The sequence below is a fragment of the Brassica oleracea genome, chromosome C4 (genome assembly GCF_000695525.1).
Source record: "Brassica oleracea var. oleracea cultivar TO1000 chromosome C4, BOL, whole genome shotgun sequence".
NCBI classification, from domain to species: domain Eukaryota; kingdom Viridiplantae; phylum Streptophyta; class Magnoliopsida; order Brassicales; family Brassicaceae; genus Brassica; species Brassica oleracea.
The window spans coordinates 4450087-4462868 of NC_027751.1; the positions used below are offsets into that span (position 1 = coordinate 4450087).

Here is a 12782-nt window from a genome sequence, read left to right on the forward strand (position 1 = left end):
CGGCAATTCTTCTTGATGTGACCTGTCTTTCCACAATTCCAGCACTCTACAGGCTGTCTGAATTTGGATTAACCCGTCCATTCCTTGACTTCGATCTGCCATTACTCCGGTTATTTCTATCTGGGTTTCTCCCTCTGTTTTCCACGTTGAAAGCAGAGCTCGTTGATGCTTCCCCAGAGTCTATCCTTCGAACTTCCTCAGCAAGGATACGATCCGTGGTCTTCTCCTTTGCAATGTTGTGAGCAATGTCTTTCAACAGTGTTAACCTTATAACACCAAGAACTTGTATGTCAAGGAGCTCCCACTCATCCTGATCCATCTTCTCAGGCTTCTTGCTCAGCGGTTGATGAAGCTTCTTTCCGTACAGATAATCTTCAATTTGCATTCTCCAAAATGCATAATCTGTACCGTCAAATTTCCCGATACTGTGCGCCGAACCGTCTTCGCCTCCCATCGTTTCTGGAACCACCGTGTATTAGAACACCTTCGTCGACAATCCGATGTTACCGACAAAAAACTATTAACTAATTATTGTTCACGTGAATAGTAACTCCGCAAAAAATTTGACCGATCACCGTAACTCAAACTCTGATACCAGTTGTTAGGAAATATGCGGTCAAATTTTTGCGGAAACCCGAATTTATGGGAGCGGGAAAACACACACAAAATTGTTAACGGAGTTCGGCCAATCTTGCCTACGTCTCCGGACCTGCTACAGATCTTTTATTATTAACTTGGGAAATTTTTACAAGCTCTCAACTCACACCCGACCCCAAATACACTCCAGAAATTACACTTAATTTCTTATAGTGAAAGATTTTCTCACAAGAAAGATTTTTTTTTCTCTCTTGCTCACTCTCTTCTTCTCTTGTTCTCTCTTTCTTTGTTTGGGAAATTTTTACAAGCTCTCAACTCACACCCGACCCCAAATACACTCCAGAAATTACACTTAATTTCTTATAGTGAAAGATTTTCTCACAAGAAAGATTTTTTTTTCTCTCTTGCTCACTCTCTTCTTCTCTTGTTCTCTCTTTCTTTGTTTTTGGGATGGATTTCTTCTTCTCCTTGTGTGGTTATTTATAGGTGATTATAGGGAGTTGGTGAAACTTCTTGTTGCACCTACCAAAAACACAAAAGAAATGTGTTGTTGAATTAATCAACAAACATGTTCTTGATACAACTTCTTGTTGTACCTACCAAAAAAACATGTTCTTTACATATCCCTCACATCTATGTCTCTCCTATGAACGGTGTCCTCGCTGTCTCACACGAGCCTATCGATGTTGACCCTGTAGAGTTCGACAGCTACATATACTCTTTTGAGAACCTTCTTCATGAGAGTCAAGAAGATGCTGGGAGAGAGTCTTCTTCCTCTGTTCTCGTTGCTGCAAGCTCTCCAATGAGAGAGTACGAATGGGCTGAAGCTAGAATGAAGATCTCGTCTCTCCTTGAGAAAGATCTCCCCACTCTGTTCGTCTCCAAGGACGCTGCAGAGATAGCAGCGCTAGCAACTAAACTGAGGAAAGATCCAAACCTCTCCGCTAAAGAGATATGATAACGCTCACCAAGTTGAGGAGGAAGATCATGAACAAGAACAACATCATCGGAATCAAGAGCATGTTCAACCGACAGATAATAATAATGACGCTCACAAAGTTCTTCAGAATCAGGAGGAAGAGAATCATGAACAAGTGGATCATCATGAGAATCAAGCTCAAGCTCGACAATTAAGACATTGGGTTGGGTTTTTCAATTAGGTGGTTATGGATTTGGGGTTTAGTGGTTAGAACTGTAAATAAAAATAATGATGGGTTAAAAGAAATATTTTGCATCTTTTTCCGTAAACAATAATGATTTTAAGTAAATGAAAATTATCAAAAGGGGTGTATTCGAGTAGGAGTTTGAAGTGATTTTTATTAAAATGGCAAATTCACTGTTATTTAAACGAGGATTTTAGAAAACACTTTAAAATCCAGTGTTTTTGATCTTGTCATTTCATAAAATACTCTGAAATCCACAGTTATTAAACAAAATTTAAGTTTGAAATTTCATAGTGTTTTAATTGTTTCTAAAATGTTTAAGAGAAGTTGCTTAGTTATAAAAATAAAAATTTAAATCTTATTGTTTTATATAAGATTCTAGAATTGTTAATAAAAACCACTCCAAATTCTCAGATTCATCTAAAATCATCCAAAAGTTTACTAAATATCAAATAACTTAATGGATTATTGGTTGGTTGTTGGTTGTTGTATTTTAGTTGTTGTATAATAGTTGGTTGTTGGTTGTTGTATTTTACTAAAATCATCCAAAAGTTTACTAAATATCAAATAACTCTTCTTTTTAATTTAGTTACCATCTTCTTATTCACCTGAAACCTCCATTGTTTGTGTTCTTTTGAAGTGTACGAAGCAGCTCACTTGTCAATGACAGCCTTCAAGAAATGGAGAACAGGAGGTCCTCACTTCCAGAGAGCTTCAATACTCGGTAGAAAACGCAAGGAATCTTATTAACATTGAGGTCCCAGAAACTCTTTCTTTATTGATTCATCATCTTTATTCCCTTTTGATGATTCGAGTTGTTTGTGTGTTGTTACCATTGTCATATTATTTAGAATCATTTCATCATCATCATGCAATCGTGTGTTTAGTGATAAAATATCTCAAAAGATGATGTGACAAGTGACAACAAGGAAAATAGGTTCTCTTTTGCTTATTGCGTTACAGAACAAATTAGTTTTGGTAGAACTGATGAATCAAATTTAGATATGTATCGGATAATGTTTGAACTTAGCAACCACAAAAATGTATAAATACTATTGCTTCAATCCCAATTATATGAAGGTTATGTACATGGGTGTGCAGGGAGGTGGTGCTCAATTCAAATCACAGCAGCTACGTTAAAACTTAAAAGGCACATACTCAAACATCTTAATTAGCACCATCACAGGCGTCCATTTTCAGTGTCAGCTTTTGTGTTTACGTTGTATTGTTTGCCTTGGTCGTAGTCGCAGCAATTAATAGACAGACGAACAGGCCTGAAACGTAGTCATGTGGCCCATTCATGTTCTTGAATGGCTCTCTCAAATGTTCATATTTTAGATTCTTCTCTTCACGATAAGAGAATATCCATTCTCCCCCCAGTCTTGTTCTTCCATTACAAAAGAACATAATAAATTTATTGCACTTTTTGAATTTTCCTACAGAACACACAACTTTATTGCATTTTTGGAATTTTATCTGCAGTGCGCAGGAACAATGTTTTATTATACCATCACAGGTTCCAGAATTATTATTGCTTTGGTCATAATCTCTTTGTAAAAAGAAACTCCATAGTGATTTGATTCAATGTCGTAGTTGCTAATCGGTTCGAGGGTGAGATTATTGACCAATGGCAAAAGAAAGATAACTTGGAGATTCAAATATTTTTAGTTGTAACAACATTTGAATGTTATTGATTCAAATATTTTTAGTTGTAACAACATTTGAATGTTATTTATTGAAACTGTCAAAACGATATTGTAGCGTCTTGCATAGTAGTAACTACTTCCTCTGTTTTTTAAAGATGCACATTCTAGATTTTTCACATATATTAAGAAAACTCATTAAATATGCATTGTTTTTTGTGAATAACAATTTTTCATAATTTTTACCCAATAGAAATTCAATAAACTCCATTAATTTTTTTGAAACTTACAATTTTTCATAAAATCATACATTGAAAAAGTAAAAAATGTATCTTTTTAAAACAAATTTTTTTTCCAGGACATACATCTTTTAGGAACGGAGGAAGTATTAAATATCTAACGAATAAAGTACGAAAGTGTTTGAAGAACACTCAGACCAGATCAAAGGCAATTTTTATAGGAATTGAGAAATGAGATGATGCGTATGCGAATTTGGTTCTTTGACCGTGGCAATTCTTACACCATATACACTTTTTCTTATTCTATTCATATAAAACTATGCACTTTTCAATAAATATCTTGAGATATTTCGAGAATCACAGATCCTTATCTCTCTCTCTCCCATTTTTATTTGTAAAATATTCAGAAAAGTGCAGAAAAAGCTCTGTTCTTTATTCCTCCTAACCAATCACTGCACGCCTTCAACTCACATTTTTCAGATTCCCCACGCGCCCTGTTCTTCAGTGTTCGATAATATACGTCGTGTATTTGAGCTACACGCTCTAGTTATACGCCTGGTGATGAGTCAGAACTGCTTGCCTCCGTGTCCATTTATCATCTTGCCCGGAAGATATTTAGTTTACTATAAATATCTAATTTCCCTTGAGTGCGAAAATATAAAACATATAAAAGAAGAAAATCTCCGGTTGATAAAAACTATTTAAATGAAGAGGAATGGTGAAACCAAGCAGCGGAGAAACGTAGCGGAAGAGACGGAGCAAGGAGGAGGAGATCCGGCTATGTGGGAGGATCTTGATCGGAATTTCAGACAAGTGCAATCTGTTTTGGACAGAAACAGATCACTTATCCAGCAAGTCAACGACAATCACCAGTCAAGAATGGCAGATAACATGTCCAAGAACGTTGCTTTGATCCAAGAACTCAACGGGAACATATCTAAGGTTGTTTCAATGTATTCTGACCTCAACACCAATTTCTCATCGGCGTTTCACGGTGGGAAGAACGGACGCGACGGTGGTGGTGCTACCGGAACCAGAGCTAATTAAATCAACCCTGATCTTTTTCTTAGTTGGACCGGCCGGTTTAACATTTCGAATCAGTCGGTTTAACATATGGTCTAAACCAACCTGTTATATAAGTTATGTTAGTGCAATGATTGTCGTTAGAATAATCCGTGGGAGAAAACCCATATGGGTTATTTTAATTATGGTTCGAGTCTTTTTCAATGTGTCTACTGCAATTTCTCTAATAATAAATAAATATTTAGACTTGAACGTTTTTTTTCTGGTTATATTGAGCCTCTTCTTATTATATGATCTTTGACATTAATGAAGGTTGTTGTTAGATAATTGCAACACTCACTGTACCCTTTAATGGAGGCAAGCAGTTCTGCTCCACTAGCAACAAGCAGCAACAACAATGGCATGTGCTTAGAGGCAGCTAGCGAAAAGGAATATGACGCAGGCAGCGAGAGAGGTTGCAGGTCCCCTGCCAGCTTACAAGGGAGATAGTTGAAAGAATGAAGAAATCTGTAAACCGTTGACTTTTGAGATCCTCTTCTCTTAATCCCCTATATATTATTTGTGAAACATTACAACTTTTTTTTATAGTCACGTGTCATCAATAGAATGATTTTTAGAATAATTAGAGAAATATGTTGGTCCATCTAATTATATAATAAGTTTTTTATTAAACTAACCATAAATTCATTATTAATGTCATTTATTATTTCCTTAAATAAAGATTACGGTATTACCTAATGTGGATAAAATATATATGACAATTAATGATTTTGAATAATAAAGATCTGATAAAAAATAATGTATCTTTTCTCAAATTTGTTTAATTTTAAACTATTAAAATAATTTTAAAAAATCACAATATAACCATATTATAAAAATTTAGATTTTTCTGTATATGTTATATTTTGAATTTTAAAAAACGACTAAAAGTCTCACATTCAAATTTTGCGATCCATTGTTTAAAATTTTTGTTATGACAAAATACAAATGATTACAAAATCATATAAATAAAAGTCTAATTTAATTAATCATTAAGATTAAAAATACATATGTATATATATCATTCTAAATTAAACTATAAACCATATTGAATAAATAAATATTTTAATTTCAAAATTTACTTTGAATAATTTTTTTTTATAAAAGTTTTGAACTAACATTGATAATTGTTTTTAAATTATAAATTAATAAAATTATTAATCTCACAATGAAAATTTTGTTATCAGTAATTTAAAGTTTTTGCTATTAAAGATGCACATGATAAAAAAAATATATGAGTAGAAAGCATCATTTAATAGACATTAATATTAAAAATATACTATGTATGTTAATATCATTTAAATTTAATTACATATCCTATCAAATTTAAAAAAAATTGTCTGGATTAATAAAATTGATTTATAAGTTCGCACCAATTTAATTATATATGTAATAGTTACTGACTTTTAATTATTCAATATATATTTATTATTTCATAATATGTAAGAACATATAATACATAAAATAATTTTTATATATAATGTTTATCCCGCGCAAGGGGCGGTTCTTAATCTAGTTATTATTATTGCTTTAACTGTTATGTAAACCCTCCCCACTTTCTAACCTGTTTGAGATAATTTAACCACTTTTTTTTAATGATTTCTGATTTGAGTTCAAACATGAAAGTAATCAAGTATCATCCAACATAACATAACTATTTTAATAACAACACACGTGTGCCCTTAACAATATCTCAGCTGTATATAACACACAAATATCAAAAGCAAAGAGTGAAACACATCGCTTTTTAAGCAGCAGCAACAGCCTCGGTGAGCTTGGTTTCAGGAACATTCTTTGGAGGAGCAGCAGTAGCAGCCACCTCAGATTGTTACTGCTTTTAAGTGTTGAAAGACAAACAAACAGTTCAACCACCGCTGTAAAAAAGGTAAAACATGCAGCTGCTAAAATAGACACGACACAAAGCGAAACTAAGCATGCATCCAGAGAAAAATCTCGCAAAAACACATCGACCGAATCATCTACTTGGGCAGAGCCGTCCTAGGCTGAGACCGGAGGAACAGACTCAGATGCATCAAAGACAGACATCTCCAGGGAACAGGAAGGCAGCTTTTTGTGTTTCAGACCGAACAGTAAGAAAGAAAGAAAGAAAGAAAGACAACCTGTTTTTGTGTTTCAAGTTTCAATGGAGAGGGAGTTTAACATTTATTTTTAAATGTAAAACGTGGTTTAAAAGACATTAAAACCCGACTGAGATGAAACCCTAGATAGCATCCCCTTTTTAACTCAATTCTATTTTCTCCCTGTAATAAAAATAATATACATATATTGTTTCCAATACTGGTGCCTGCGTATCAGAATTCTTTTAAGGTTCACTTTGTCCTCTACCTCTCCACCCCACCCCTATGACTAGCCACGGGAGTTTCATGGCTTTGCTCAGACTTATCATCACCGTTAGTAATAGAGGCGGGTTTAAAGCCGTTTCTGAGAATGCTGCATGGGATAAAGTTGGTCAGGAGTCTGGATTAGGGCTTGGTGCGAAATTGATCTATGTCAAGTATCTTGCCGCACTTGCTCGATGGTTGAACAGTGATTCTAGCCCGGGGTTGCCTGGAACCTCGAAGGATCTGATTGCTAGGCTTAGAGACTTTGTATCTCAAGCCAAGAGCAAGTATGAGTTGAGGAAAGTAGGAGGAGAGTTCAAATGGTTGCTTGTGAAAGTTGACAAGGATCGCTCTTCGCCTGGGAAGAGGAAACGGGAATGTTCTGTAGAGACTTTGAAATGGTTAAGCGAGGCTGCTAAGGATCCATGTGACACATCTAATGCTTCTTTGCCGGATAGATCAAAGTGGGATTCTTATGGAAGTGAAGAGCCATGGAAACAGCTTCTTCTGTTTAGGGCCTCAAGAACAAACACTACTGATTCGGCTTGTGAAAAGACTTGGCAGGTGGGTGTGTATATTTATTTGAAATTCAGTATTGAATTGACTGTGAAGATGTGTTTTTTTTTTTTGCGTGTAAAATCATGAATTGCATGTGTCTTAAAGCATTTTTAGTAGTCGCTAGTAGCAGCTTAGGAAATGTTATTGCTAAGAACATTCTCTATGCTGTCCCACTACACAGAGGTTGTCCATCGTGTGTGATTGAAACAGAGTCTAATCTCCTATGGTGATTGTGACTATGTCCTCTCTGATCTAACTATTGTTGTTCCATTCCAAGTCTTGATCATTTGCTTGCGTTTGTTTCAGAAAATCCAGAAGATGCATCTATCTTTGTATCGGGATAGTGCTGGGCCTAGTTACAATCTAAGAGAGAGACTCAGTAGTCAGTTTAACGAGAGGAAAGCTGGGAAGGATGAATCATGTGGTCTACTTTGTTCAGAGTTTCAAGCTCAAGTACATGACTGGTCTCTCATCGCCTCTGAAAGCGATTCAAAGTGGTTTGACACTCTGATGCCGCCACTTAACAAAGAACAAAACAATAATAATCGTCTTACTGAAAGAGACCCTATTGGAAATGCTGACAGCAATAAAATGCTCACAATGCTCGTCTCAGCTATGGGAGAGTGTGCACTCTCGATCCTTAGAGAACCAGCAGAGCCACAGCTTTTTCTCGATGAGGATTCACTGCTTGACTTCTGCATCTCAACACTGAAGGTTAAATGCTTACCTATGGATTTTATTTAGACTCTTCTTTTTGTGAGGTCGTAGTTCTTGACAAACTAACCATATTAAGGTTTTCCATGTTTAGATCACTTCCTGCCTAGTTGAGGATGTAATTGCTAGTCCGTGGATTTCACTTCCAGAGCTCACACATCAATGTGCTTCATTTCCTGAAACTGGTGACAATATAAAGCATTCTAAAAAGGTTGCGTCCCTGAGCTCTAAATTTTCATTTTATTACAAGTTTTTTTGTACCCTAGTCTATTTTCACAATATTGATGGTTGTACTTTGCAGGTTTCCATGGCGTTCAAATTATGTATCAGAACCGTGTGGAATTGTGTTAGACTCATCTGTCTGAAATTTGTAAATGTTGAGTCTAACTCATCTGAGGATTTTGTGTCCGAAAAAGCAGTTGCTGATTTTGTGAGCGAGGCATGTCGCAAATCTGCATACTATCTGGATGTTCTCGAGCAACATGGAGAACTAGAAATTGAGGAGCTTGTTTTGTTTATTCTAGAAAATTGGTCTGAAGCTAAAAAACTCACCACAAGTTTACCAGACCTTACACCAATAATACAACAGTGGGTTAAGGTAACTTTATGCTTCTGCGTTTCCCGCTTGCTTTCTAATTCACGCTCCTAATTGCATTTATCATCAGATACAACACAAGCGTCATAAGAGTTCTGATATGGCTGACTCATGTACACTCTTTCACTCCTTGCTGTCATCTTCTCAGAAGATTTCGAAAATAGTGACTGGAAATATCTTGGAGCAGGTTGGGATCCTATCAATTCCTTAATTGATGCAATAGATTTCCAAAGCAATAAGTGACATGTTACCTTGCATTCTAGTTTACTTGTTATATATCTGTTGTTGTCATTTACAAATAACCTGAACTTATATTCTTACATCACACGTGTAGGAGATTCTTGCTTATGAGGAGTTTGTTCCTGTGTGCTCAAAATTTTGTCGCGCAAATCAGATAAAAATTGCTGACATCCTTTTAACAGATGTTTTCATCACAAAAGATCTATTATTGGAGAGAGCAAAAGTTTTAACATGGAAAGCAAGGTTGATAACAACTGCTGGAGCTGAACATTTAAAAGCACACAAAGAGTGTGTTCGTCATTTATCAGAAACAATATCTAACTTGGTAATTTATTTACTAGCTTGATGTTTAACCGCTTATCTACCGCTCAATTCTGTTGGTGAATGATTTCTTTGTGATTGACACAGGAAAGCATATTTAATGAGAGCCATGAGACTTGTTTCCAACTAATTATTATATATTTCTTAAGAGCCTTATACTTCCAAGAAACTGAACCAGAGTCCAAGGTAACATCATTGAGATGTCAATTTTGTTTATTTATTTATGTTTGGTCGCTAATGTCTATATCTGTGTGCTATTTTCTTTACTTCTTATCCTACTTTTATGTGCAGCAAATTTTCGAAGACATTAACAAATCTTTGAATCTATGGGTATGGATTCAGTCTAGTGAGACTATTCCCCTGGAAAACGTGATTCCTCTACTGTTCAATGTAATTGATTTGGTTTCAATAAAGGTAAATTTTGTAATTTTATCATATTAAAATTTATGCTTTGGATATCAATCAGTCTGATTGTTTTACAATTTTTCTAGCCTTTAATACTTCTATTTCCCTCCAATTTTAGGGTTGGATAGAGCTCCATCAACGCATATACGACTTGATGTTTAGAATCTTCAAAGGGAGAAATGTCAGATTGAAGGATGCTTTGGCAATGTTGTGGGATTGTAGACGGCTAAGTCATGCGTTATGTCCTTCTCCAATAGATGATGCTGTCATCACGGGATTATCATGCTACTTTGATGAAATATCAGAGTCAACATATTTCTGGAAAAGTTGCTTGCAGTTTTCAAAAGCAAAATCAATTGGGTTCGAGCTGAGCATACATGAATCAGACATCACAATAGATGAGATTAAACGCACAGCTTCCAAACTAGACACAACTTCCAAACCAGTCTCAAGTGTAAGAAATAGATGTGTCTATTATTTTCTTCTAAAGTATACTGTTTGGCTAAAATGTGATGATTTTGTCTCCCAGGATCCCTTTACCTGTTTCTCGTCTTTTGTTGCTGCATCTCTATATTATGATCTCTGTGAAAGAGAATTGTCATGTGGTAATTTATACGAGGTAATATAGCAACTGGTTGTAGTTTTTTCTTGATACTTTATGAAAGCTTTTTTAATATCATATTAATTATCTCCCTTTTTCTTATAGGCTCTCTCTTATGCTAAGGAAGCACACAGGATTCGAAATTTTCTTCTACAAAAATGGTTTAGATATGGAGGGGAAAGTACAAAGACAGTAGAAATAATGACTTTCGTCTTTAAGAAGTTTGAAGTTTCAAGTCTTAGAGATACCGATTCATGGCCATGTGGAACTTTTCTCTGGGATATTACCCGCTGCTACTTAAGCCCTTGGATTTTGCTCCAATGTTGTTTGGAAAGTGTTCTTCAGGTCTTATTTTTTTTAAAAAAAAACTTCCTTGGCAGGTGCTTGGACTGTCACTATTTCTGCATTGTTAATCTATTTTAAAAATGCAGCTTGGTGGTATTTATGAGCTTATGGGGGAAAGAGATAGGGCTGGAACCTTGCTATCTTGGGGAAAAACCGTTTCATCTATTCAGAGCCTACAACCTTTTGTCCTTGCATTTTCTCTTGCTTTGGGTATGAAGCTTCATTAATTTTTTTCTGCAATTTGTCTTTTTTCCTTAGGCCATGAAAGCCACTTATTTGTTTTTTCTGTCCACTAGGGAATCTCTACAATAAAATGCAGTGTTGGGATCTAGCAGAAAAGGAGCTCCAGAATGCGAAAAAGCTGCTAACAGATAGTCAAAGAGATTTTCCTTGCCGGAACTGCAAGCTGATGTTAGAGGTTACGTTGGATAAGCAATTTGGAGACTTGTCTCAAAGACAATCTGAGAGTCTGTATAGTGCAGCCTTTCAAAAAATATGCTGCCCAGCTTGGAAAGGATGCATTAATCAAACAGCCGAGGTAGAGAAACCAAGAGACTCGAAAATGAGGCGTGGAGGAGGTGCTCTAATTGTGCATGCTTGCGAGATGAAGGAGCAGCCTATTATAAGGTTGACTCGCTCAATGAGTCGATCACTTGAAGAACGACCTCAAAACTTTCCTGCTAAGAAGTGTAGATTCATTGATGAATCTGATATCTGTGATGCAAAGGGGTTGATGCGGGACACTAAAAACAGAATCTGCGTTTGCATCAATAGAATAAGCCAGCAGCACCTCTCTAACGAAGTTACAAGATCTGGATTGCCAAATGACTTTATAAGTTTGAAATGGCAATTTTACCAAAGGAGGCTTGCGTGCACGGTTCTTGTCAGCCTTGGTATGCCCTTATCCCTTATAATATTCTATTTTTATACTTTTTAAAATGCATGTCCTTAGAAATTAAAAATTTCGGCCTAAAATTACTTTCTTTTCTCGGCTATGTCTTTTTTCCAACAAAGAACGGATTACATGCACAGATGAATGTTCGACTAGAATATGGGTTGTTCTAAGAGCTAAACCGATTTTCATTTCAGGAAAATGTTTGGCTAAATCTGGAAAGGTTCATCAAGCACATGGGGCAATTTTGCATAGCATCGCTGCTTTGTATAACAGTACCGTATCCATCCTCAGCTCACCTTCTTCTCGCAGTCCATTGCTGGATTTTATTGGGAAGGAAATCAAAGGAGATGTATTTGGTCTTGATGGTGCAAGAATATTATACAACTTGTGCAAGTTGAGTCTTCAAACTTACCACTCCAGGTTCGTCATATTGGTTAATATACAAATTTAATAAAATGCCAATTTGAGAATTTCACCAGACATCACTGATCACTATCTTTTATAGGTCTGTTTTATGTGATTTATCACATATTCCATATCAGACGCTGGTTTCATTGTTAACTTTGGCATTTGTACTTAGCAGAGAGGATCCGATACTCTGTCGAAAGGTGAAGCTTTTTCTTCTTCTTATGTTTATGTTTTGATAGTGATTTAGCATATATTAAAAAGAGACTGGCTGATGTACAACAACAGATTTCAAGGTTGCTTGCTGTGTTATACTTGGTCTCTTCTATAGGGTCTGAGTTCTCACTCCCCTGTGACGGAGAGCTTTCTTTAAGTCATTGGGTTACATATTATCATCAAGCCTCTCTTGGTGCTAATATCAACTACCACTTCTTGTCAAAATTTATCAAATCAGGACGCAACTCAAATAAAGAGGTTGGTAAACAAAACTAATTTCCTACGATCTGTTTTACTGGTTATGTTTGTTGTATCTTAATATGTATATTCCTTGTTAGTTTTGCTTAATAAGTTAAGTTGCACTGACCAAAACATTCTGATCTGCAGGCTTCTGAAGAATTCGACTTTCTCAGGTCTTAAAGCTAGAAAACATGGATTAAA

At 35.7% G+C, this 12782-nt stretch overlaps 2 protein-coding genes and 1 long non-coding RNA gene across 3 annotated transcripts; all 3 read left to right on the forward strand.

Moving 5' to 3' along the window:
- The first annotated feature begins 2313 nt into the window (after positions 1–2313).
- LOC106340861 lies at positions 2314–3193 on the forward strand. Its single transcript, XR_001269527.1, has 2 exons — positions 2314–2517; positions 2862–3193. It is a non-coding gene; the product is annotated as an uncharacterized LOC106340861 (long non-coding RNA).
- Positions 3194–4097: 904 nt separating this feature from the next.
- Positions 4098–5186, forward strand: LOC106336873 (protein EARLY FLOWERING 4-like). Its single transcript, XM_013775839.1, has one exon. The coding sequence runs from the start codon at positions 4348–4350 to the stop codon at positions 4687–4689; it is 342 nt and encodes a 113-aa protein (XP_013631293.1). The 5' UTR covers positions 4098–4347; the 3' UTR covers positions 4690–5186.
- A 1881-nt stretch (positions 5187–7067) lies between these two features.
- Positions 7068–12761, forward strand: LOC106337896 (separase-like). Its single transcript, XM_013776998.1, has 16 exons — positions 7068–7610; positions 7911–8318; positions 8413–8529; positions 8620–8916; positions 8984–9100; positions 9562–9660; positions 9766–9888; positions 9998–10333; positions 10409–10498; positions 10586–10825; positions 10912–11035; positions 11122–11718; positions 11915–12140; positions 12226–12328; positions 12414–12599; positions 12729–12761. Exons 1-16 carry the CDS (start codon positions 7068–7070, stop codon positions 12759–12761), a joined length of 3639 nt encoding a protein of 1212 aa, XP_013632452.1.
- Positions 12762–12782: the final 21 nt, after the last annotated feature.

What these genes read in the sequence shown, in the direction of transcription:
- LOC106336873 (XM_013775839.1), top strand. Translation starts at nt 4,348, where the DNA reads ATGAAGAGGAATGGTGAAACCAAGCAGCGGAGAAACGTAGCGGAAGAG.
- LOC106337896 (XM_013776998.1), top strand. Translation starts at nt 7,068, where the DNA reads ATGACTAGCCACGGGAGTTTCATGGCTTTGCTCAGACTTATCATCACC. An exon ending in CTTCCAAACCAGTCTCAAGT is followed by an intron (nt 10,334 to 10,408) that starts GTAAGAAATAGA and finishes TTTGTCTCCCAG; the next exon opens with GATCCCTTTACCTGTTTCTC. An exon ending in GACGCAACTCAAATAAAGAG is followed by an intron (nt 12,600 to 12,728) that starts GTTGGTAAACAA and finishes TCTGATCTGCAG; the next exon opens with GCTTCTGAAGAATTCGACTT.